Source organism: Rhinatrema bivittatum, chromosome 14, assembly GCF_901001135.1.
Source record: "Rhinatrema bivittatum chromosome 14, aRhiBiv1.1, whole genome shotgun sequence".
NCBI classification, from domain to species: Eukaryota; Metazoa; Chordata; class Amphibia; order Gymnophiona; family Rhinatrematidae; genus Rhinatrema; species Rhinatrema bivittatum.
In genome coordinates this window covers 49,042,130-49,068,620 of record NC_042628.1, presented here as the reverse complement: position 1 = coordinate 49,068,620, position 26,491 = coordinate 49,042,130, and the positions used below count along the sequence as shown (strand labels likewise).

The window sequence follows — 26,491 nt, the reverse complement described above, 5'->3', positions numbered from 1 at the left end:
AGCTTGTTTTCCCTGGGGAGCAACCTTCACAATCAAAAATAAAATGAATTTTCCGCTACGTTATGCACAGACGCACCATGGGTCTAATAAAAACTGGAGCCTGTTCCCAGCATTCCAGCGAGGGCCTGGCTGGCTGGCGTTTGAGAGGAGGGGGTGCGTCTCTGACAGCTCGCCTCAGTTATAACGGGGGGTACTGAGCACGGCCAGCCAGGTTTAATAAGCGTCCCCTTCTTGGGGTGCCAGGCAGAGAGGCCTCTCTTTTCCACCACCGCCCTTCCTTCTAAGTGCTGGAGAAGGACATCATTTCTCTCCCTCTCTCTCCAGCCCACCCCTTCCTCTGCGTTAATGGCTTTATTTTAGTTGTCTGCCAATAATTCCTTTTTGTTCAGTAAAGTCTGACTTTCCTGTGCTTGTAAATCCCCTAAAATCAATAATGAATTAACTGCTTCTGTCTGACATTTCTCACTACTGTGTTATTTCTACGGTAAAAGAAACCCGAGAGATATTTACAATAGAAGAAGAAGGAATGAGAGGCAAAGAGGCTTTGTAATGTCACCATTCCTCATATTTAACCAACTCCACTCAGAGCTAAAGTCAGTTTTAAAGGTATAATTTACACTGGCATGTCTGCTTACATCTTGCAAGACACACTGCCCAATCCTAGGACAGGTACAGTGCAGGCAGCAGCAATGCAAACTTCTCCCCCCATCCACCCCCCCATACACACTGCCCAGCCCCAGGACAGGTACAGTGCAGGCAGCAGCAATGCAAACTTCTCCCCCCATTCCCCACACACACTGCCCAGCCCCAGGACAGGTTCAGTGCAGGCAGCAGCAATGCAAACCTCTCCCCCCATCCCCCCACCCCCTACACACACTGCCCAGCCCCAGGACAGGTTCAGTGCAGGCAGCAGCAATGCAAACTTCTCCCCCCATCCCCCCCCCCTACACACTGCCCAGCCCCAGGACAGGTACAGTGCAGGCAGCAGCAATGCAAACCTCTCCCCCCCCCCCCCCCCGCACACACACACACTGCCCAGCCCCAGGACAGGTACAGTGCAGGCAGCAGCAATGCAAACTTCTCCACCCCATCCCCCCCTACACATACTGCCCAGCCCCAGGACAGGTACAGTGCAGGCAGCAGCAATGCAAACTTCTCCCCCCCCCCCCCCCCCCCCTACACACACACTGCCCAGCCCCAGGACAGGTACAGTGCAGGCAGCAGCAATGCAAACCTCTCCCCCCCCCCCCGCACACACAATGCCCCTCCACAGAAGAGGTGGGAGGCAGCTGTGTACGCTTCCCTCACAGACACACAGTCCCACCCTAAAGCAGGTACAGCAGGTACAGCACAGGCAGCAAGGTTTCCTCACACAGACACACACACATTACCCCCACTATAGCACAGGCAGCAAGGTTTCCTCACACAGACACACACACATTACCCCCACTATAGCACAGGCAGCAATATTTCCTCACACACACACACACACACACATTACCCCCACTATAGCACAGGCAGCAAGGTTTCCTCACACAGACACACACACATTACCCCCACTATAGCACAGGCAGCAAGATTTCCTCACACACACACACACACACACACTCACACACAAACACACTCACATTACCCCACTATAGCATAGGCAGCAAGGTTTCCTCACACACACACACACATTACCCCACTATAGCACAGGCAGCAAGGTTTCCTCACACCCACTACAGAGCTGGAACAGCACAGGCAGCAGCAGTGCAAGCTTTCCTCACACACACAAACACACACACAACCCCACCACAGAGCAGGTACAGCACAAGCAGTAGCAATGCAAGCTCTCCTCACACACACGGCCCCACCACAGAACAGGCACAGCACAAACAGCAATCGTACGTAGTAACATAGCATTGTAAATGACAGCAGAAAAAGAGCATCTCAGCCAGCCCTGTTATCCTGTCCCCTCTGGTAAGGATGCATCCCAGCTGCCAGCTACATAAAACATTATAAATCAAATAAAATTTGCTTATCCAGGACAATCTTTTCTGTTTTCCTCCTTTGTACTCCACCCATGCCTAACCACAGGGCTCTGGGATAATCTCAATAACTAGCAACATCCAGCATCCCAGGTCCCCTGCGCAGCCTGCCAGACAGACCCGGCTATGCGAGCGCCTGCACTTTCACGAGGATGCCCAGAACATGCAGCCCTGTCAGAAAGTCACTGGTGCCAGCTGATTCTGCCATGGTAGCCTCTTCACCACACAGTCTGGCCGTACAGTGCTAGGAACGCTCATATCGTCTGCTCTTTCCACATTGAGCACCCGCTCGTATTGAGCGCCAGTTTTCCTAACGAGCGCACAGCCACATCCCCTGGGCGCCCGATGCAGTATGCAAATGAGGGGCCTCGTGAAAAAAAAAAAGGACGCACCGGGAAAGAATTGTATGTCCCTAGCGCTCAAATGCATCGGGCGCCCTCAATTGCAACGGGTGCTCAGTACGAGCGTCCGTTCTTACCCCGCCTCGGGCTGAGGTTGCTGGAGGCCTGTAGCTAAGCGCCCTTTGCTATTGTGCGTGCACACTGTGCAACCGGAATTTGTTTTTTAAATCAAGCCCATACCCTTTTATTTTTCAACACCACAAGCAGTAAATTTGTCACAACGAGACTAACTAGGAGGAACCACAGAGGACACTATTTTTTAATTTCTCATGAGCCCTTGACTCTTGGATTGACTTTATGGCACCTCCCGGGCCTGAGTTAAATTTGCCGCGATAAAAAGGGTGCGTCGGGTGCCCAGCCCTTTCCTGCATCGGGGAGGTAATAGCTGATAGCCTCATCTACATGGAATTTACATGTGATGAGCGCTATCAGCTATACATTTGTTTGGATGCGCGTTTTGGATGCACTAATCTCCTTATTGCATCAGGTGCTAGTCTAGCGCATCCAAAACATGCGCCCAACCGTGTGTAAGCCTGCGCTCTAGGCTGGGAGCACTTTATTGCATCGGGCTCTCTGTGTTTATCCCATTACTGTTTTGACTGCCACCACTCACCCCAGGAGGGAGTTCCATTCCTCCACCATCCTTTCTGTGTAAAAAAAAATATTTTCTGACGTTGCTCCTCAGTCTAACCCCCTTGGAGCCTCATATCGTGATCTCCTCATTCTAGAACGTCCGTTCCCTTGAAAGAGGTTTTCTTTTTGTTCAAAACGTCAAAAGGAAGAAAGGACTGCCAAAGAGGTCAAGTGAGGAGACAAAACATTTTTCAAATATATCAGTGAGAGGAGGAAGGCCTGAGGGGGGGTCTAGTAAAACTGAAAGGTGACAAGGAGCAGTGTGTGGACGGAGATGAAGAAATGGCAGAAATATCAAACAAATACTTCTGTTTACTGGGAAAAGCTAGGAAAACTGAAAGTGGACAAAGCCATGGGGCCTGATGAGGTTTATCCCAGGATACTGAGGGAGCTCAGAGATGTGTTGGTGGGTTCACTGAAAGACCTGTTCAATAGATCCCTGGAAACGGGAGCTGTGCCACGGGATTGGAGAAGAGCGGTTGTGGTCCCGCTTCACAACAGTGGGAGCAGAGAGGAGGCCGGAAACTACAGGCCGGTTAGCCTCACTTCAGTGGTGGGGAAATTAATGGAGGTCCTGTTGAAGGAAAGGATATGAAGTATCAACAATATAGGGGGACTGTTTGAACCAAGGCAACATGGTTTCACCTAAGGAAGGTCCTATCAAACAAATCTGATAGATTTTTTTTTTGATTGGTTGACTACAGAATTAGATCAAGGCAGAGCACTCGATGTGGTTTACTTGGATATTAGCAAAGCTTTTGATATGGTCATGCATAGGAGGCTCATAAATAAAATGAGAAGCCTAGGAATGGGTGCCAAGGATGTGGCGTGGATTGCAAACTGGTTGACTGACAGGAGACAACGTGGAACCTACTCTGAAGAGTCAACAGTGTTAAGTGGAGTCCCTCAAGGATCAGTTTTGGGACCGGTTCTGTTCAATGTCTTCATGAGGGTCACTGCAGAGGGACTAGAGGGAAAAGTGGACAAGCCTGAAGGAATAGAAAGAATGAAAACTGCTTTAAGAAAGCTTGAAGAGTGGTAGAAGGTTTGACAGCTATGATTCAATGCCAAGAGGTGCAGTGTCATGAGTCTGGGGTGGAGTAATCCAAAAGAGCTGTATGTGATGGGGGTGCGAAAGACTAATGGATTCAGATTGGGAGAGGGACCTTGGGGTGATTGAGTCTGTAAATCTGAAGACATCAAAGCAATGTGACAAGGCGGTGGTTAAAGCCAAAGGGATGCTGGGCTGCATAGAGAGAGCAAACACTAATAAGGACAACTTAAAACTTCCTGTGCTCAAAACAAGCACCAATAAGGTCAGAGACACTAACAAACTAACAATAGAACTAAACAGCCCATCACACCCTGATGACGTCAAAATAAAAAATCTGAAACATCTTATAAACCACTAACCTCTTATCCCTGTATCTTTAGTTGAAACTCTAGAACACCCCGAAGATCTATATCCCACCTGATTACATGAAGTCAATGTTCATGCCTATATGTATGTTATGTGCTTACATTAGGTCATTGTATAAGCCATGCCATAATATGTATGTTATGTTGTAATCCGTTGTGATCTTTATTTGGAACGACGGTATATAAAATAAATAAATAAAACAGAGAGAGGAATAATCAACAGGAAAAAAAGGAGGCAACATGCCCTTGCACAGGACTTTGGTGAGGCCTCACCTGGAGTACTGTATTCATTTCTGGAGACCGGATCTCCAAAAGCATAGAGACAGAATGGTAACGGTCTAGAGGAAGGCGACCACAATGGTTTGGGGTCTGTTTCTGAAGGATCTAAATACATATACCCTGGAGGACAGGAGGAACAGGGAAGGTATGATACAGACCTTCAGATTCCTGAAAGATTTTAATGATGCAGAGACATTGAATCTTTTCCATAGAACAGCAGGTCGCAATAATAAACTCCAAGACGGTTGCCTGAGAACCAACATTAGAAAATATCTCTTCACAGAGAGGCCTGAAATGACCTGCCAGAAGAGGTGCACTGCAGATCCCTAGAGGCTGGAAATGAAGAAACAGGGTAACCTATATTAACTTTGGGAGTAACCTGCAGAACGGCATTACCCTTAACATAAGGCCTGGGGTGACAGTCATAAAATTAAGGCCACAAATTCAAGGCTAAGCTGTGGCACAGAGCAATTATTTGTTAAACACTTTTGCGTTTGCAGCCTTGATAATTCAGACAGTGCTGCTTGAATGTGCTTTGCTTTTGGGCTTGGCTGTAGAAGCAGTCTTGCGCTACATAATGCATTTTCCCCAAATGTCTGCGTATCAGTACCTTGAACTGTAAACATTGGGGCCCAGGGTTGGCTAGCGTCTGAATCCAGTTCCCCCGCCATCATATAAATGGAAATTCCAATCCGCTTTCCATATAGATTACATTATTGTAACATGTAACCGAAAAATGTATTGGCACCCTCTCGATAATTTATAAACCAAACTTATGTACGTGCCTAATTGTAAACCGTTGTGATGGTGTATTACTGAATGACGGTATAGAAAAGGTTTTAAATAAAATAAATAGAAAGATACTTTCATGCAAGTGCAACATCGCTCTCCGCTTTGGTGGCGGGGGGAACTGGATTCAGACGCCAGCCAACCCTGGGCCCCAATTTTACAGTTCAAGGTACTGATACGCAGACATTTGGGGAAAACGCATTACGTAGCGCAGGACTGCTTCTACAGCCAAGTCCAAAAGCAAAGCACATTCAAGCAGCACTGTCTGAATTATCAAAAAGACTAGGCACCCGCATAAAATGTTGCTAACAGTAATTTTATTGTGGGTTTGACAGTTGCTTGGTTTTGATTGTAAATATTACTACCCTTAACATAAGGCTTGGATAAACCTGCATGGAGCGGCAGTTGTTGTCCCTGAGGGAGGGTTTGGGGGCGGGGGGGGGGGGGGGGGGGATCTGCACGGAGTGGCAGTTGCCACCATGTACAGCTTGCTGGGCAGACTGGATGGACCTTTCGATCTTCTTCTGCCAACTATTACTGTGTTACACTGTTAATACCTTTCAGATATTTAAATGTCTCGATCAGATTTTCCCTGCCTCTTTTCCAGGGTGTACGTGTTTAGATTTCTAAGTCTCATTCCAGAGGGCTTCTGATGCAGACTTTGTACCATTTGGTAGCCCTTCTCTCAATCACTTCCAAGGTAAGGCCACCAGACACAATAATCCAAGGGAGGTCACACTAATGGCCGTAGAATGGCATAATCACCTCCTTTTTTCTACTCCTCACACTCTTCCTTACGCAGAGTAGCATCCTACCATCTCTTGCCACCGCACTGTCACACTGTTTTTCTACCTTGAAATCCTCAGATATCACCCAAGGTATCAGCCCTACTTTGTAGATATCAGGGTGTCACCCCTTGGATTTCTGGGCATAACTCTGCATTTTGTTTTACATTAAAATTTAGCAACCAAGGAATTCAGAGCACTACAAGCTTTCTTAAATCTCTTTCCATCTTCGGTACTTCTTCACGCATGTCCACTATGGTGCAGACCTTAGCCTCAAGCACAAAAAGACTTTTTTTTTTCTCCTAATCCTTCCACAATATTCTTCACAAAGGTATTGAACAGGGCCTATGTTAGCACAGGCAGCAGAAATCAAGTCCCTCCCCCCCCCACACCCTGCCCCCACCACAGGACAGGCACAGCGCCGGCAGCAGCAGTGCAAGCTTCCCTCACACACCCTGCCCCCGCCACAGGACAGGCACAGCGCCGGCAGCAGCAGTGCAAGCTTCCCTCACACACCCTACCCCGCCACAGGACAGGCACAGCGCCGGCAGCAGCAGTGCAAGCTTCCCTCACACACCCTGCCCCGGCCACAGGACAGGCACAGCGCCGGCAGCAGCAGTGCAAGCTTCCCTCACACACCCTGCCCCCGCCACAGGACAGGCACAGCGCCGGCAGCAGCAGTGCAAGCTTCCCTCACACACCCTACCCCGCCACAGGACAGGCACAGCGCCGGCAGCAGCAGTGCAAGCTTCCCTCACACACCCTACCCCGCCACAGGACAGGCACAGCGCCGGCAGCAGCTGTGCAAGCTTCCCTCACACACCCTACCCCGCCACAGGACAGGCACAGCGCCGGCAGCAGCTGTGCAAGCTTCCCTCACACACCCTACCCCGCCACAGGACAGGCACAGCGCCGGCAGCAGCAGTGCAAGCTTCCCTCACACCACCCTACCCCGCCACAGGACAGGCACAGCGCCGGCAGCAGCTGTGCAAGCTTCCCTCACACACCCTACCCCGCCACAGGACAGGCACAGCGCCGGCAGCAGCAGTTCAAGCTTCCCTCACACACTCTGCTCCCACCACAGGACAGGCACAGCGCCGGCAGCAGCAGTTGCAAGCTTCCCTCACACACCCTGCCCCACCACAGGACAGGCACAGCGCCGGCAGCAGCAGTGCAAGCTTCCCTCACACACTCTGCTCCCACCACAGGACAGGCACAGTGCCGGCAGCAGCAGTGCAAGCTTCCCTCACACACCCTACCCCGCCACAGGACAGGCACAGCGCCGGCAGCAGCAGTGCAAGCTTCCCTCACACACCCTGCCCCCGCCACAGGACAGGCACAGCGCCGGCAGCAGCAGTGCAAGCTTCCCTCACACACCCTGCCCCCGCCACAGGACAGGCACAGCGCCGGCAGCAGCAGTGCAAGCTTCCCTCACACACCCTGCCCCCACCACAGGACAGGCACAGCGCCGGCAGCAGCAGTGCAAGCTTCCCTCACACACCCTACCCCGCCACAGGACAGGCACAGCGCTGGCAGCAGCAGTGCAAGCTTCCCTCACACACCCTGCCCCCCACCACAGGACAGGCACAGCGCCGGCAGCAGCAGTGCAAGCTTCCCTCACACATCCTACCTCGCCACAGGACAAGCACAGCGCCGGCAGCAGCAGTGCAAGCTTCCCTCACACACTCTGCTCCCACCACAGGACAGGCACAGCGCCGGCAGCAGCAGTGCAAGCTTCCCTCACACACCCTACCCCGCCTCAGGACAGGCACAGCGCCAGCAGCAGCAGTGCAAGCTTCCCTCACACACCCTACCCCGCCACCGGACAGGCACAGCGCCGGCCGCAGCAGTGCAAGCTTCCCTCACACACCCCGCCCCCGCCACAGGACAGGCACAGCGCCGGCAGCAGCAGTGCAAGCTTCCCTCACACACCCTGCCCCCGCCACAGGACAGGCACAGCGCCGGCAGCAGCAGTGCAAGCTTCCCTCACACACCCTGCCCCCGCCACAGGACAGGCACAGCGCCGGCAGCAGCAGTGCAAGCTTCCCTCACACACCCTACCCCACCACAGGACAGGCACAGCGCTGGCAGCAGCAGTGCAAGCTTCCCTCATACACCCTGCCCCCACCACAGGACAGGCACAGCGCCGGCAGCAGCAGTGCAAGCTTCCCTCACACATCCTACCTCGCCACAGGACAAGCACAGCGCCGGCAGCAGCAGTGCAAGCTTCCCTCACACACTCTGCTCCCACCACAGGACAGGCACAGTGCCGGCAGCAGCAGTGCAAGCTTCCCTCACACACCCTACCCCGCCTCAGGACAGGCACAGCGCCGGCAGCAGCAGTGCAAGCTTCCCTCACACACCCTACCCCGCCTCAGGACAGGCACAGCGCCAGCAGCAGCAGTGCAAGCTTCCCTCACACACCCTACCCCGCCACAGGACAGGCACAGCGCCGGCAGGAGCAGTGCAAGCTTCCCTCACACACCCTGCCCCCGCCACAGGACAGGCACAGCGCCAGCAGCAGCAGTGCAAGCTTCCCTCACACACCCTGCCCCCCGCCACAGGACAGGCACAGCGCTGGCAGCAGCAGTGCAAGCTTCCCTCACACACCCTGCCCCCGCCACAGGACAGGCACAGCGCCGGCAGCAGCAGTGCAAGCTTCCCTCACACACTCTGCTCCCACCACAGGACAGGCACAGTGCCGGCAGCAGCAGTGCAAGCTTCCCTCACACACCCTGCCCCACCACAGGACAGGCACAGCGCCGGCAGCAGCAGTGCAAGCTTCCCTCACACACTCTGCTCCCACCACAGGACAGGCACAGCGCCGGCAGCAGCAGTGCAAGCTTCCCTCACACACCCTACCCCGCCACAGGACAGGCACAGCGCCGGCAGCAGCAGTGCAAGCTTCCCTCACACACCCTGCCCCCGCCACAGGACAGGCATAGCGCCGGCAGCAGCAGTGCAAGCTTCCCTCACACACCCTGCCCCCGCCACAGGACAGGCACAGCGCCGGCAGCAGCAGTGCAAGCTTCCCTCACACACCCTGCCCCCACCACAGGACAGGCACAGCGCCGGCAGCAGCAGTGCAAGCTTCCCTCACACACCCTACCCCGCCACAGGACAGGCACAGCGCTGGCAGCAGCAGTGCAAGCTTCCCTCACACACCCTGCCCCCCACCACAGGACAGGCACAGCGCCGGCAGCAGCAGTGCAAGCTTCCCTCACACATCCTACCTCGCCACAGGACAAGCACAGCGCCGGCAGCAGCAGTGCAAGCTTCCCTCACACACTCTGCTCCCACCACAGGACAGGCACAGTGCCGGCAGCAGCAGTGCAAGCTTCCCTCACACACCCTATCCCGCCTCAGGACAGGCACAGCGCCGGCAGCAGCAGTGCAAGCTTCCCTCACACACCCTACCCCGCCTCAGGACAGGCACAGCGCCGGCAGCAGCAGTGCAAGCTTCCCTCACACACCCTACCCCGCCACAGGACAGGCACAGCGCCGGCAGCAGCAGTGCAAGCTTCCCTCACACACCCTACCCCGCCACAAAGTGGAAGAGCAGCCTCGTGGTTGGAGCCGTGGGCTGAGAATCTGGGCAGCCAAGCTTCAAATTCTGCTTCTCCCACTGATGCTCCACAAACCTAGGGCCTGGTTTACTAAGACTTTTCTCCCATTCTGTGTCTATGGTGAAAAGCGCTTAGTAAATAAGGTCCTTAGGGGTCCATACTGAGCCACTGTGTGGCTCGGCAAATTAGCCAGATACACTTATACAGCTAACTTTGCTGGGAATAGCCAGTGGTGCAGCAGCTTATATGGCTATGTTTAGGACGGCCCTGTGGCAGGATAACTTATCCAGCTAGCTCGACTCCTCCCCCATCTGCCCATTCTCTGCCTGAGTTGTCCGGCTAAAGCCCATAACCCAGCACCACTTATCCGGCTAAGTTTTTTTCTGAATATCGGGCTCATAAATTGTAAACCCTCTGGTGTAGGGAAACACTTATTGCATCCTGAGCTCAGGTTTGGAAAGGCAAATAATCAAATCTATAATCCAAATCCAACAGGTATGGCACTGGCGGTGCCAGCAGCAGCTCAAACTTCCCTGGTAAATCCCGAGGACAGAACTGTCCGCTTGCTCTGTTCCAGGCCGCCTGCTTATTGCAAGCATTTTGTGACTCAACGATTCTGTAACAACTCTGGAGCCAGCACGTTTCTTCACACCCAGCTCCTGCTTCCGCTGATACCGAGCTCCCGCTATTCACTTTATTCCACCGTCCTCGGTATCCTCCATCTTCCGACATTCCCCGTAGACCCCCAAGCTATTTTCTCCTCTCTGCCCAGCCCTATCTCTTTTAATCCTGGGGGCCATGTCTGGGTCGTGCAGAACTCCAGAGACACTGATATTGGTGACAATGATAAGGCCTTGGTAAAAGTCCTGCGACCTCTGACTTTCGAGTTGGCTGCTCTACCAGTTCAAAGGAAAACAAGCAAACCAAAAAAAAAAAAAATGTCAGGAATTCATCAGTCAAACACTAAAAGCAGCTCCCAACCTGCCCAGGGCTAAAGAACAGGGAAGGTCTGTTTCATAATAGCCCCCACCCCCAATTCTCCAGAGCTGAGTACAGGCAAAATGGAAGAATCAGGATTTGGATGGGGGAAGAGAAGGAGAGAGCAAGGAAAAAAAATGGAATGGGGGAAGCAAGACAAGACCGAGACAATGGGGAGAGACAGGATGAGAGACCATAGAGCGGACAGGGGGAGAGGGAGGCCTGGAAGAGAGAGAGAGAGAGAATAATGCAGAGGGAGAAAGAGGATCCCACAGACAGGGTAACAGGGAGAAAGGGAAGGGTATGATTTGTGCTGGCGGCCGCCTGTCTGAGGCCCGAGGGTGGGGAAAGCCTGGGAAGGAGGCACCTGTTGGAAGCGCATATTTGTGTAAGCCCTGCCCCAGCACTCCCTCCCCCTCCTCCCCACCCCCAGCCCCATCACACTGAGACCTATTGTGCCGGGACCTGGCCCAGCACAGCCCTGCTCATAATCCCATCTGCTACTCTCAGACACGCGGGGGCGGGGGCAGCACCTTCTCAGGAGAAGCAGGCCCAGAAGCAGGAGGCATTATCCCAGCATTAAAAGGGGGGGGGCTATGGGAAGAGCTTACTGCTGGCCCCCGGTGACGGACGGCGGCTACCTCTCGTCCTGTGAACCCCTCCCCCAGCCTTTTCAGAGCTTCACACCGGGTAGTCCTGCAGTAACTATGGAAACCTCTTTGCAGCGGGCTCCCTCAGCTGACCTTTGACCCCCTCAGTTTGTGTACGGCTCCCTTAAATTAAATCATTCTGCCGCCTGTTATATGGGGTAGCCACCTGAGGGGCTGATCCAGTTCTGGTTCTGTTCTATTGCATCTGTGGACTTGTACTTCCAATTTCCCTAGGTCAGGCAAGACTACAAGTCTCTAGAAGTGAAACGGCAAAGCCAGAACTGGATTAGCCTGTTGGGATTATTTTATTATTATTGTTATTGATTTTGTAATTTGGTTCTGTAGTTTTACAACATTTCTTAGATTATACATCCCTTGAGCCTTAGGCAGGCGATTTACCAAATCTAAATAAATAAGGGCTGACCTGGGTCAAATGTCAACCCTGTCTGTACCAGTGTATCTGTGGAATGGGTGGGAGTGAGGAGGGGGCCTGGACTGTCACTGCGCTATGTTCATACACTGCACTTGGGGGAAGGGGGTCATGGATGTCACTGTGCTGCCTCCACACACTGCACCTGTGGAATGGGTGGGAGTGAGGAGGGGGCCTGGAGTGTCACTGCGCTGCCCCCACACACTGCGCCTGTGGAATGGGTGGGAGTGAGGAGGGGGCCTGGAGTGTCACTGCGCTGCCTCCACACACTGCGTCTCTGGAATGGGTGGGAGGGAGGAGGGGGCCTGGACTGTCACTGCGCTATCTTCATACACTGCACCTGGGGGAAGGAGGTCATGGATGTCACTGTGCTGCCTCCACACACTGCACCTGTGGAATGGGTGGGAGTGAGGAGGGGGCCTGGAGTGTCACTGCGCTGTCTCCACACACTGCGCCTGTGGAATGGGTGGAAGTGAGGAGGGGGCCTGGACTGTCACTGCGCTATCTTCATACACTGCACCTGGAGGAAGTTGGTAATGGATGTCATTGTGCTGCCTCCACACACTGCACCTGTGGAATGGGTGGGAGTGAGGAGGGGGCCTGGACTGTCACTGCGCTATTTTCATACACTGCACCTGGGGGAAGGGGGCCATGGATGTCACTGTGCTGCCTCCACACACTGCACCTGTGGAATGGGTGGGAGTGAGGAGGGGGCCTGGAGTGTCACTGCGCTGCCTCAACACACTGCGCCTGTGGAATGGGTGGGAGTGAGGAAGGGGCCTGGACTGTCACTGCGCTATTTTCATACACTGCACCTGGGGGAAGGGGGCCATGGATGTCACTGTGCTGCCTCCACACTGCACCTGTGGAATGGGTGGGAGTGAGGAGGGGGCCTGGACTGTCACTGCGCTATTTTCATACACTGCACCTGGGGGAAGGGGTCATGGATGTCATTGTGCTGCCTCCACACACTGCACCTGTGGAATGGATGGGAGTGAGGTGGGGCACTGGGCTGTCACTGCGCTATCTTCATACACTGCACCTGGGGGAAGGGTGCCATGGATGTCACTGTGCTGCCTCCAAACTGCACCTGTGGAATGGGTGGGAGTGAGGAGGGGGCCTGGAGTGTCACTGTGCTGCCTCCACACACTGCGCTTGTGGAATGGGTGGAAGTGAGGAGGGGGCCTGGACTGTCTCTGCGCTATCTTCATACACTGCACCTGGGGGAAGGGGGCCATGGATGTCACTGTGCTGCCTCCACACTGTACCTATGGAATGGGTGGGAGTGAGGAGGGGGCCTGGAGTGTCACTGCGCTGCCTCCACAAACTGCGCCTGTGGAATGGATGAGAGTGAGGAGGGGGCCTGGACTGTCACTGTGCTGCCTCCACACACTGCGCCTGTGGAATGGGTGGGAGTGATGAGGGGGCCTGGACTGTCACTGCGCTATCTTCATACACTGCACCTGGGGGAAGGGGGCCATAGATGTCACTGGGCTGCCTCCACACACTGCACCTGTGGAATGGGTGGGAGTGAGGAGGGGGCCTGGACTGTCACTGCGCTATCTTCATACACTGCACCTGGGGGAAGGGGGTCATGGATGTCACTGTGCTGCCTCCACACACACTGCACCTGTGAATTGGTGGGAGTGAGGAGGGGGCCTGGAGTGTCACTGTGCTGCCTCAACACACTGCGCCTGTGGAATGGGTGGGAGTGAGGAGGGGGCCTGGACTGTCACTGCACTATTTTCATACACTGCACCTGGGGGAAGGGGGTCATGGATGTCATTGTGCTGCCTCCACACACTGCACCTGTGGAATGGATGGGAGTGAGGAGGGGCACTGGGCTGTCACTGCGCTATCTTCATACACTGCACCTGGGGGAAGGGGGCCATGGATGTCACTGTGCTGCCTCCACACTGCACCTGTGGAATGGGTGGGAGTGAGGAGGGGCTCTGGGCTGTCATTTTGTCACCTGTAGGCATTGCACCCATGGGATGGATGAGAGTGAGGAGGGGGCCTGGGCTTTCACTGGACATATAAATCCTCCATTTATTTACAAAATTGGAACACCCCAGATGGCAAAAAACGTACTGACAATAGACAGTACCAGGTATGCCCATTCAGCCCTTGTATTCTCTGGTATACCCCGTGCCCACCACAGACCAGATGCCTACATCAGAACCACAGGGGGTGCTGACCTAGAGAAGATCAGCATATGATTTCCCAGGATCACCCTATTCCCTAATACTGGTCTGAAGGGCGATGGTCGATCTGCGCACTTTCTACAATGCCAGGAGATTGATGAGGGGGGGGGGGGGGGAGGAAATGCAGGGAGCTCTCAGAGCTGGAGCCTCTGGCATCTGACCAGGAATTCTGTTTAAAATTAACCAACCTGCCTCTGATGTGCTGAGCTTCCCTCCTTCATTCTGGGCTCTGTACAAGCCTTTCCCTCTCCTCCAAGGCCCAGTGTCTCCTTTCTCCCCCCTCCCCAAAGGCTGCTACATTCAGCAGTCTCCAAAGAGAACAATCTGAGGGGAAGCTCCCGGCTTGTGCTGCTGCCGCATCAGTCCTGCCACAAGCCGCGGGGACCCGGCCACGGTCTGCTGAGGCCCAGCAGTCTCAGCACAGAGTCGGCAAGCAGCCTCGCCGCAAGCCCCTCAGCAGGTCAGCAGTCTCTCTCCGCTCATCCCAGCACAGAAACAGGATATTTTAATCTCATAAAAACATTCCTGCTAAAAGCAAAACAGACAACTATATAATTCTATTTAATTAAGCAGAAGGCCGGCCCTCCCTCTCCCTATTTGGTTCTCTGTAATTTCTGCTTCTCTCATCCTCCCTCCTTTCTATCGAGCACTGGGCAGAAACGGGCAGTGCTGGAAGGGGGGGTCTCCAACACCCACCCCCCGCCAGCAGAAGAGAAGTCCCATGAGGGGAGAGGGAAGGAGAGAAGGGGTGAAAGGAGGCAAAAGGGGGATGAGGAAAGGGAGTGAAGAAGAAAGGAGGGGACAGGAGGAGAGGAGGGGTGTGGGAGGAAGGAGAAAGAGCGAGGGGAGGGAAGAAGAGAGTGTACGGGGGTGGGTGCGCCACAAATTCCCCCTCCCACCCCCCACTTTCGCAGGGGACAGATGCAGATGCTGGGGTGGGGGAGGGGGGGAGGAAGGCAGGTGGAGGGGTTTCCTGGGATGTGGCAGGGTTGCCGACTTCCTAGGAATACATTTACCCGTACCCTCCCTATCTGCCATACCCTCTCTGCAGGAGCCCTGCTGCCCGCCTCCCCCCCCCTTTTCTAGCATTTGAAGTCACTGAAAGGGCCAGACTCCAAGGAACAGGTCCCCCTCCCACCCCACCCGATTAGAAAAGTCCCACATGGACCTTTGTTTAAAAAGTGTAGGGACCCCCTGTTCCTTCCACCTCCCACTGCAGCCCTCCACTCCCTCCCATCCATCAGGGAGGGAGAGGGAAACAAGTGGAGGAAAGGAGAAAGGACGATGAGGCAGAGGAGGGGGGGGGGGGAAGGGGGAGAGTGAGAAGAGCAACAGAAAAAGGCAGAGAGAATAGAGGAGAAGAAAAGGAGGGGTGCTAGGCTTAGAGAGGAGGAGGAGGAGGACAGGGTAGACGGGCTGGGAAAGGGAGGGGCTGGGAGACTGGTGCTGATGTGCCAGGAATGTGGGGATTTGGTGTTTCCAATTAAACTAAAGAGCGCGTTGGGGCTTGTTCGGGAAAAGGCTATTGTTACAGCGCCCTCCCCCAGCCTCCCCGCCATCTTCCCTTTCCCCCAGCCCTCTCCCGCTTACATCTCGGGACACTTTTCAAAGCCATTTACAGCATGCAAGCAGGGCTTTATCCGCATTACCCTGGGCCTGCCCGCAGCACCGTGGCTCAAAGCAGCGCTTAGGAGGGAGAGCGCAGGGCATTCTGTGGGACGGGTGGCCGTCCGCTTCCTCTCCTCTGGCATTGGGAGTCCCACAGTATTCCAGCGCTGTCACCCCTTTGCCTTAGTAACTATAATTCTATATGCTTCCCGGGGTAGAGGTGGCTCAGGGTTTGGGGAGGACCGCCACCTATTCGCCATTGACAGAGTCAGTGGCAGCGGGAAATGGTGACCAAATCTTTCTGTCTGCTTAGGAGTGGCAGCAACTGGGTTGCAGCGCTTTAAGGCCAAGCTTAGTCCGGCCAAGACAGAGTTACTTTGGGTGAGCAGAGGGAAGAGGGAGCATTTATCTATCCCACAATCTTGGGTCATAGTTTGAAACCGGAGGGCATGGTCCATAGCTTGGGTGTGCAGCTGGATTCGCAGTGACAGATGGATGCCCAGATATCCCATGTGGTGAAGAGTGCACTTATGTCCTTATGGTATATTTGTCAGTTACAGGCCTGGCTGGAGAAATCAGAGCAGTTGCTGCTTGAGGCCCGTGCACTAGCACTGGGGGAACTATCTATTGTAATGCCCTTTTATCAGGGGCTCCCAGGTACGACTAAGACGGTTACGCCTGGCTGCAAAACACCACAGCAAGTTTGACAGGAGGGAAGATGGGTTTGGCCGGTCACTTCCATTCTCTGGTCACTGCACTGGTTCCTGGTGGAGCAGAGAATCCAATTTAAAATTGTTGCTTTAATTTGGATATGCCTGCATTAGAAGCAGCCACCATTTTTAGCAGAGCTGCTGTCACGTTGTGAGCCAAAGGGATCACTACGATCTTCCCAGAAAGCTCTGTTGGTGGTCCCGGCATTCCCAGAAGTATGATTAATTTGTACCAGATAATCTGCATTTTCATGTTTTGGCCCAATGTTTATGGAACTGTGTTCCACTGAAGGATTCGGTTAGAAATTAATCATAAAATTGTCAACCTAGGTTTATTGTAACCTGCTTTAGGATTTATGATATGTACCAGGTAATCATATTAGAATTATAACTCAAAGAAATAAATACAACTTTCAATCTTTATGCATACATTTGCAGCACACATCTCTACCCCCCTGGGACCCTGGGAAAAACAGGTGCAAAAGACCATACTTGGGAACTCTCTGGGTTTGGCTCAGAGACTCCGGATTTTGAAACCAGCTGCTGGGGGTCTCCGGACCAGGTTCGGAAATCTCCAGGTGCTGACGTGAGCAGAGGATGCAGGCACGCTGCTGGCTTGCGCTCTCTCCTCTCCAGGCCCTGGAACCGCTGCTGTCGGTTCAGGCACCCATGCACGCTGCTGCTCTCTCTGCCACGCATTGGGCAGAGGGCTCAGGGATGTGCTGAAGGAGCTGCAGCCTGCAGGAGGCCCGGCCGCACGGGGGACCTGGAGGAACATGGAGGCAACTGCAGCACAGCCCCCAGATGCAGAAGAAATAGCCTAAGGGAAGCAATCAACCAGGAGGAGGAGATGGTTGCAGCCTGTCTGACGGAGGATGATGATGGCAGGTGTTGGTTAATGGCCTTTGCTGGGAGACAGTTGTCCCATGGGGGAAGCAGCATATGAAGGTCATGGGGGTGAGGGAGCTGGATCAAGGCACTTATTGAGGCACCAGTGAATGAGGGGCTTAGAGAGGCAGGAGACAGGGGATGAAGCAGGGACAACACTGGGCATCCTTGGATGAAGAGGGAAGGAAGGGAGTGGACTGGGAAGAATGAATGTAAATGTCTGTGGGAGGGCGATGACAGAAGGTTAGTGCCGCTGGCAGAAGTAACCCCCCCAGGGTGAGCAGAACCGAGAAATTCCCAGTATGCGAATGACCGCACGTGCTTTGTTTTAAGATTTCCTCCCAGATTGGCCTGCCAGTCTGTATATGTGTGGCTAAAGTAATACATGAAGTAATAAAAAGGAACAATTACAAAGTACAGAGGATCCCAGGGATCTGGTGCTATTTTGTGTTATCCCTGCTTAGATCACGTTTTCTGGCCTGATGGGAGGAGGCAATATATTTTGCTGCTCTCGCTGCTGTTTCTCCTCTTTCCCCCAGGATCATAAAGTTTTTCCTGCTCATTTGTTTGCAGGAAGTCTCTGATTTTCTCGGTCAGCTTTGGGAAATGTGCATCTCAGAAATCTTTATAATTTTGCACGGCGCTGGATTGCTGTTTCTCTTTCTCTAGTGTTGCACTGTACGCAGAGTCTGGCTTCTTGGTACTTCCAGTTTTTTTTTTTGTTTTGCAAAAATGATTTTTATGGACGGGGCTTCCATTCTTGATTTTGGCTGCTGCTTCTCGAAGGACTGATAGTTTTTGTCACCCGATTAAAGTGCCACCAAAAACTGAATATTCTTTTTTTAGATGATGAGTAAGTAGTAAGGGGAGTCCTGATCCTGCTCTGCACCCTTTGTTGGGGGAGATTCTGTGGGCACAAAGTGTCTGTTAACGATCTGAAGGTGCAGGGTTTCTACTAGAATTTCCTTCCATTCTGTATCGTTTTGGTTTAATGATGAACCCCTCAGCTGCATCCTCCCTGCCTCCCAATTACCCTCCCTTCCCCTGTTCTCTGCCCACCTTTTGTCGAACTCTCCCTAGTCTTGCTTCCCCCGTCCTTCATATCCTTCCTGTCCTCAGCCTCCTCCCATCCTGCTCCTTCCACATCTTCCACCTCTCCTCCTTCCCCCTTTTGCCCCTTTCCCTGCCTCATGCTATTCTCTCTGATCTACCCCCTTTGCCCCCCCCCCCCCCCCAAACCTTTTCCTTGCCCTGACAACCTTGCCACGCGATGTCCTGGAGCGCAAAAAGAAGTGAATCCGGTTTCCAAGAGTGATTTAAAAGGGGCTCTATTGTTTCACCCAAAGTCACCTGGTTCAGCAGGCAGAAAAGTTATTTATGGGGCTGCTCCATCAACAAAGCCGCTGCTCCCTGCTGCTTGGGAGAGAGGCACTCTAAGGTGCAAACTCTCCCAGGCCAAGCAAGTCAACTGGGACATTTTCTCTGTCCCCCTAAACAGGTTCTGGCTGTTCTCCTGGTGGGGGTCCCACCTTCTTCCACACACAGAGCTGACCACTCCTTTAGTTTCCTGGCCTGCTGAAAACTCTTGGAAGCATTTGCACACCGCGGACTTCAGCTCATCCTGCACAGCCCCCTCCATCCCTACAGATCAGTGGCATCTCTAGACAGAAGTACAAGGGGGCAGACCACAATGACATTTCTGCAGCTCAGCCCCCTGCCTTCAAATTGCCTATTAAAAAAAGCACAATCAGAAAAAAAGGGCCTTCCATGCAAGTATAAGAAACTGTCCAGTTTCAAGCTTCCAGTAAAACTGCCCTTAAAATTATTTGCTATCATCATTCAGCCAACTCTGCCGTATGGATATGGGAATGAAGTCTGGAATCTATACAAGAAGGGACAGGATCTCAAAATAAACCCCGCACCTCCATTTCTGTAACACACTGCATCCACAGAAATTCCCCCAGCAATGGCTATGGGGCATTTCCCCATACAATTCAGATTCTGGTGTCACCTCCGTCACAGCCACACAAACACCTTCCACTTCCAGAAACGTTGCAAAAAAGGAAGACACTCAGAACCTACTTAGCAAACCTGCTGCGCTAGAACAGCACTAACTCCCAGGACTCAAAATAGCACCTGGGAAATGGCAGCGCTGCAAATATTACTACAGGCCCTAGAATACCAATACCCTCTCCTACTGGAAAAACGGTACAAGCCAGATGCTTACACAGACACCACAAGCTGGCAGAATCCTTCAGCTCAGTCAGACATGCAGAACACATACCGACCCTTACCTAATACAAAATAAGGGACCACAATTTTAAAAAAGTAATGCAAACCTTGAGAAGCCAGGCTGCATGAAGTCCAACACCAAAGAAAAAGAAACAGAAATGCATTACCTTCTGTAATGCTCCACTTTCTACAAACTGAAATAAAATATAATTTTCTACCTGTGTTGTTTGGGCATTTTATTTTTGTGACTGGGTTGGTGCTGGTCATTCTTCAGTCTTCTCCAAAGTTCTTTTCCAGGGTTTCCTTTCTAGTTTCCATTTCTTCTCTCGCCTGTCTTCTTCCCTACTTTCATCTCAAATGTTGATCTTTCCCTTTCATCATTTTTATCAGTTTTTATCTTCTCTTCTTCTCTACTCACTTCTCTTCTTCTCCACTCATAGCCAAATTTCATCCCTCTTTTCTCCTTCTCCAAGTGTCACTCTTTTCATCTCTTACCTTTCTACCTGCTTTCCATGTCCCATCCCCACTCAAGCCCTATTTCCTTTGTTTCTCATTCCTTCCCCAGCCTCCTATTCCCCCTACTCCATAGAACCCCCATTTTCCTTCACCCTCAGCCCTCATCCACCTTCCTCTTCACCAGCCCTAGCTCCTTCCTCCTTGGTATCCAGCCTGTGCTGGATACCAAGGAGGAAGGAGCTAGGGCTGGTAGGGTAGGGCTTACCTCCTACCCCTCTTTCACTGCCTTTACGGTCCATTTTCACCTCCTCTCATCCCGTTCACAGACTCATCTCCCTTTCCTCTTACACCCCTTCACAGCACACCAATCCCTTTCCATTGCTTTTCACTCTCACTCCAGTCCTCCAGCTCATTCACACCATCTCTCAACCCCTCTTTCCCTTCTCTTATCGCATCTCACACTCTCACTCATACACCCCAAGCAATTTACTACCCTCCGACACATACCCACCCAACTGACGAGTCCCTCTGTCTCCCCACGTCCCCACCCTCCCCATTCCCTTGATCTGCCCCCCTACCCTGTGACAGAGTTCCAGTTCTTCCCCTCAGCCCAATCCCCAAGTCTACGCTCGCCCCTCAATCCCCAAGTCCCTGTTCTTCCCTGCTCTCTACAAGTCTCTAAATCATATTCTTCCCATGCTCTCCCCTCAATACCCTACTCCCATTCCCAATCCCTACATCCCATTCCTCTCTCCTCCAGTCCCTTCCATTTTCCTACTCTCCCTACAAGTCCCTGCCTCCCATTCTTCTCCCTCCCCCTCCCAGTCCACATTCTTCCCGTACATTATCCCCCCTCCCACAACCAAATCTATAGGTCCCTGCTCTGTCCCCTGCTGCATTTCCAGTTCTTCACCTGCACTGTCCGTTCTCTCCCTCTTACTGACAGCCCAGCACCTATCAGCTTGGGCACATGGTACTTCCTCCCTCCTGCGACCCATGAAGTGAAAACATTCCATGTCTGAACTGCGCGTTTCCTTATCGACGGATCCCCGCGCAGTTCAGACATCAGCTGTTAGAACTGTGTGGGCCCTGCGCGGTTCTAAATAGCTGATGTCTGAACTGCGCAGGGGCTCCTCAGATACACAGCCCCACAGTTCAGACAGAGGGTATTTCAGCTGCATGGCTCAAGGGAGGAAGCAGGCACCAAGGCTCAAGGTGCAGTACGACCGGCTTACAGACGTCAGCTGAGGCTGGAGTAGCAAAGAGGTGGCAAGTCATTTTTTTGGGGTGCCACCTCTTGCCATTCCGTAGTGACGCCCCTGCTACAAACTCCTCCACCCCCCCCCCCCCATCCCACTTACATGTGGCGGGCGGAGATGGATACGCGTCCATTTCGGCAAGCGGTAAGGACGCGTAAAACCGGATACTGAATCGCGGGTTAGCCTTACGCGTCCAAAATGTGCGTCCAAAGTGGGTTAAAAACAGGGTAACCGTGGCTGCGCTTTACTGTATCGGCCCGTTAATCAGCACCTACCTGGGACCCAGGCCCACATACACAGCTACACAGAGGTCAGACTCTTGAGGGTAGGGACCTGCAACTTGTTAAACCTTTTTGCTATGTTCTTTTGTATAAGTGATTACATGGGTGATAATTAGTAATACTTAGCTGGATATATAGGGATTTATCCGACTAAATGGCAGCCGTTGAAGATCCAGCAATGTTCAGGGGCCAGCACCTAGTTGGATAAGTATTTATCCAGCTAAGTAGATAGATATCTTGAGGGCAGGCAATGGGCGGATCGAGGTTGGGGCAACTTATCTAGTTATCTTAACTAGATAAGTGCCTATATTCAGCCTCATCTGGTTAAGTTAAACAAATATGTTAGACTTGCTCAATAGCAAGTGTAAAGTTATCCGGATGCAAGTTATCCAGCTAACTAGAACTTATCTGGTTATATTCAACAGCTGCTGTGCTGCTGAATATCCCTTCTAAGTTAATCAGATAAGCTATATCCAGATAACTTACATAACTAGATATCTTTGAGTATTTGACCCTAGATTTTTAGATGGAACCATGAGTTTTCATCGATAGCTCAAGGCGAGTCACATTCTGGTACAGTAGGTAATGTATTTCCCTGTCCCCAAAGGGTTTATAATCTAATTTTAAAAAGCATTTACCTGCTTAAAACTGAATTTTACACATGTAAGTGCAATTTACCCATAAGTGAGCTTTTGAAAATTGCTACAATATATGCCATTGAATTGCCCATAGGATTTACCCACGTAAGTGCACTGCTATGGCAGTATGTTACATTTACACGGGTACCTTCTTTTAAAATTATCTCCTAAGTAAGTATCAGAGGCAATGAAGGGTGGCCAGCCAAGGTCACAAGGAGTGGCAGCGGAATTTGAACCCTGGCTTCCCTGGTTCCAGCCTGCTGCTCTAACCACTCAGCTACTCCTCCACCCTGTCTCTGGTCTGCCTTCCCTTCAGCACACAGCCCTGCAGAGTATCATGTGCTTATGCCAACTCTCCAAGGTCAAACCAAAGAGGCTGATCTGGTCCTGGCTCTATCACATTGCAAGCATGGAACTGAAGAGCCTTCTTCCCAAAGAATAGTAGGCAGGACTGCATCTCCCTGCATGCAAGTGGGCAAAACCTGGACTGACTCTGCCTCTCCAAGCTGAGCTGCACTGGCCACCCTAGATGCACCTTGGGAGCAGGGCAGAGATAGCTGCAGATGATAATAGAGGCTCCCAAACCTATCCTGAGGACCACCCAGCCAGTCGGGTTTTCAGAATGTCTTCAATAAATAGGCATGAGATTAACTTCATATACTTGGTTTCCAAAAGTCACTACAACAGGCTTCAGGGAAACAGCAACTGTTTAGATTACATATAATTGGAAACAAACCAACACATTGGCCACAGAGGATAGCTTTATACAGCTACCAAATGTCAGGATGTATAAGCTTTCGGGGCTACTAAAGTCTTTCCTTGGCCCACACTTAGGTCTTTAAACATATTATCTCAGCCTAACTACCTCCCTGTTTTGCTTTTTAGCAACTGCATTTCTGTCAGAGCAACACAGCACCCACTGTCTCCGTTACACAAAAACATACAATCGTATTTCATTCCCGACAGCTTTATATTAGTCAGCTTAAAACGGAGCCAGTGAGTGAGCAGAAAGTGAGGCAGCAAGAATAGAGGGGGCAGAGTGAAGAAAGGGAGAGAGGCGACAGGAGAAAGCAGGTGCACGAAGACAGAAGAAAAATGGGAGACTGACACAAACGAATTAAACTGTAGTTCCCTCAAGCTAGATAACAGGATGGGTTCGTGTTTAAAGCACAAATGAAAAGCCAGAACTCCTATCCCCTCTACATCTGGGGTGGATCACTTTATCCTCTTGTACCTCCGTTCTAATTCTTGACTCTACCACTCATGCTCTACACATGACCTTGAGCAGGTCCCTTTACCCTCCTATGCTTCAGTTCTACCACTCACACTCTGTATGACCTTGGGCACATCACTTAATCCCCTGTGCTTCAGTTCTAATCACCAGCTTTACCATTGTCTCTTTGTGTGACCTTGGGAGGGTCATTTTAACCTTAGGTGTCTCAGGGCTCATCCTTGGTTCTACTACTGAACCAAGGCTCGATTTGCCATTAAGCACAGTAGGGATGTGCGTACAGCGAGGAGAATTGCAATGCAGGTGAGGGGTGTGGCAGGTGCTGAAGATCCTACACAGAGAGGCCTGTGAGACGTACATCCAGCCCTGGGCGAGATCTAGGGCAGGTCACTTTTCCCCCCTGTACCTCAGTGCTAAATCCTGGCTATTCCACTGCCTGTAACCTCAGGTGGGTCATTTTATTTCATTTTCCACGTTTTCCTAAATTAGTCATCAGGCAGAGTACACCGTGCCTCCCATTCTAATCCTCGGCTCTGCCACAGAACGTGTTTAACCTTGGCATGGTACTTTATCTATACCCGTGCCTAAGTTTATTCTGCTCCAATTTAGTAATAATAATAATAATGATGATTGCTTTCTCCCCTTTAGAAACTTTCTTACAGCGAAGACACAAGAAAACTGCTCTAAGGTCATCCAGCTGGAATGGGACTGTTTCTGAAATACCTGTGGGATTTCTCCTGCTTCGTTTCAGGATTAGGGGGGGTCACCACACTATTTTCAGGATTGGGGGTTTCCCTTATCTCATGGACTTTTCTGTCACCCTGTCTTCAGCCGCAAGGCAAGCTATGTAATTCGTTCCCCTGCATGGGCTCTCCGAGTCTTTCCCCTATATCTTAGTTTTTAGGATTGTCTCTTCTATTATTTACTTATTCATTTATTTGCATTTGATATTCTGCCTCTCTCTAGGGGTAAGGCGCAAGGCAGACTGCAGAATAAAAAGAGACATTGAGCACAAAATGCTACATATACACAGATATGAGGTAGAATAAGGATTAAAAATAAAGGTGAAGCACATTGAGCACATGGATAATGCAAACATATAAATAAGATGTAAGTTAGGCACAAAATGATTAAAAACAATACACTGTATACCAACAGGGAAGAAAAGCAAAGAGGTAAGAGGAATCTCAGGGAAGTAACCCAGAGTCACAAATAGTTAGGGTAGAGAGGGTGGTAATGAAAAGAGGGCAGTCCAAGGCAAGGTCTGGCTGACAATGAACAGTCAAGTTTTGGGGGGTTTTTAAGGAAGGGAAGGTAACCAGATTCCACACGAAGTACTTGGGGGGATTTTGTTCCAAATTTTGGAAGCAAAGTAATTGAATGTGTGAAGCTTATTGTTTGGAGGTTTTTGCGAACCTTCCCCCTATATCTGGGAACCTGGGGATTTCACCTCCGAATTTCGGGATCTGGGGAGTCTCTTCCCCCCCTATACGTTGGGATCTGGTTGGGGGGGGGGGGAGGATCAGAGCCCGATATTTTGGGCTCTAGTTCCCTTGATTTAGGATCTGGGGAGTTCTTTCCTCTCTGTACTTGTGGGACAGGATCTGAAGCCTCGGGCTGCTGACATTTCTCGCCCCTCTCCCCAGATTTGCCTCCAAAAAGGGCTGAGCTTGGATCTCACCTGGGAAGAAGAGCAAGTGTAGTAAGGGGAGGATCCGCCACAGATCGAGTTCCGAGGTCCCGGCCATACCCGCTGGGGTCCAAGCTCCTGCAGTTCCGACGAAGTCCAGAGCGATGCCGGGCCGGTGCCGGACCAGAAAGGACCCAACCCCCGGACTCAGAGAGAAGTGGAGGGAGAGAGGAAAGGAAAGGCGAGAACAACAACAGAGCAGGAGAGATTGCAGTGCAGTGAGGAGTGATCGAGAGAGATCACCCGTGTGCCACAGCCAGTCCCTAAGCAGAGAGTCCAGCCTCTAGCACACCCCCTAGAGCTGAGAGCCGGGCCCACCCTATGCCACGCCTCCTAAAGCACGGATGCCCACCCTATGCCACACCCCTAGCACACAGCGCCCATCCTATGGGGCTCTCTCCAGTGCTGCGTACATGTGGGGTGCGCTAAACAAATCGCGATGTATCGCGCTCCCTAACCACACCCCCGCCCTCCATCACTTCCTCCGCGCCTGGCACAGCGCTACCGCCGATTGCTCCCGAGCCAGAGAGATGCGAGCTCCGAGCCCACGTCCGCCAGGCCCCCCCCCCCCTGCAGCAAACTCTGGGCCCCTGCACTGCCGACACCGGATTCCTGAGCGAGCGCATTGGCATCCCGCGTAGGAGCAGCAATACCAATAATAACGTTCATTCATAGGCAAGGAAGGTCAAGCAACCATTGGTACCTGCCTGATAGCTTCTTATTGGATTAAATACATCTGGGGCTACCTTTACAGAACACTCATACGCGGGGTACTTACAAACCCAATACTGGGATACACGTGTTAAAACAAACATTAAAACACAGCAAAAAGCTACATAAATAAATACATGTAACTATTAAAAAACAACAACAAAAAACAGGTGCTAAACTTCTTCCATTTGAAAACGTTATTTTCTGCCTTCTGAGTTTTTGCGGGCCACCAAGGTTCATTAACCCATAAGAAAGAGCCACGTTTTCGCTTTCTTCCTAGAGCTCATGGAATCGGGCTCCATCCTTGCATCTTCTGGCTGGCATCCTGTGCCACGATGCAGAAGCAGTGGCTGAAAGCTGGGGGCCGGAATAATTCCTCCCAACCCCAGCTCAGCTGGTACCTCTCTCTCTCTCTCTAGCAAGCCCCAAGAGTTAAATTAAGAGTGGGTTGGAAATGAGCAGCCAGTGCAGCAGTCAGAGCACTGGCCTGCCTGTCTCTCTGTCTGTCTCTCTGTATCTGTGTCTCTCTCTCTCTCTGTCTCTCTCTCCCAGAATGAACCTTGCTGCCCTATTCTGCAATAACTGCAACCTGTGCAGTAGCTGGGATGGGATACAGAGCGGCT

General features: G+C 52.0%; 1 protein-coding gene across 1 annotated transcript in view; it reads right to left on the bottom strand.

Annotated features, from left to right (window-relative positions):
* Nucleotides 1-25,431, bottom strand: part of BCAM (basal cell adhesion molecule (Lutheran blood group)) — a 60,806-nt gene extending 35,375 nt beyond the window's left edge. The window contains exon 1 of the mRNA XM_029576354.1: nucleotides 25,149-25,431. Coding sequence (XP_029432214.1) covers nucleotides 25,149-25,215 — 67 coding nt within the window. The 5' untranslated portion in view covers nucleotides 25,216-25,431. The remainder of the gene's footprint in view (nucleotides 1-25,148) is intronic.
* Between the last annotated feature and the right edge of the window lie 1,060 nt (nucleotides 25,432-26,491).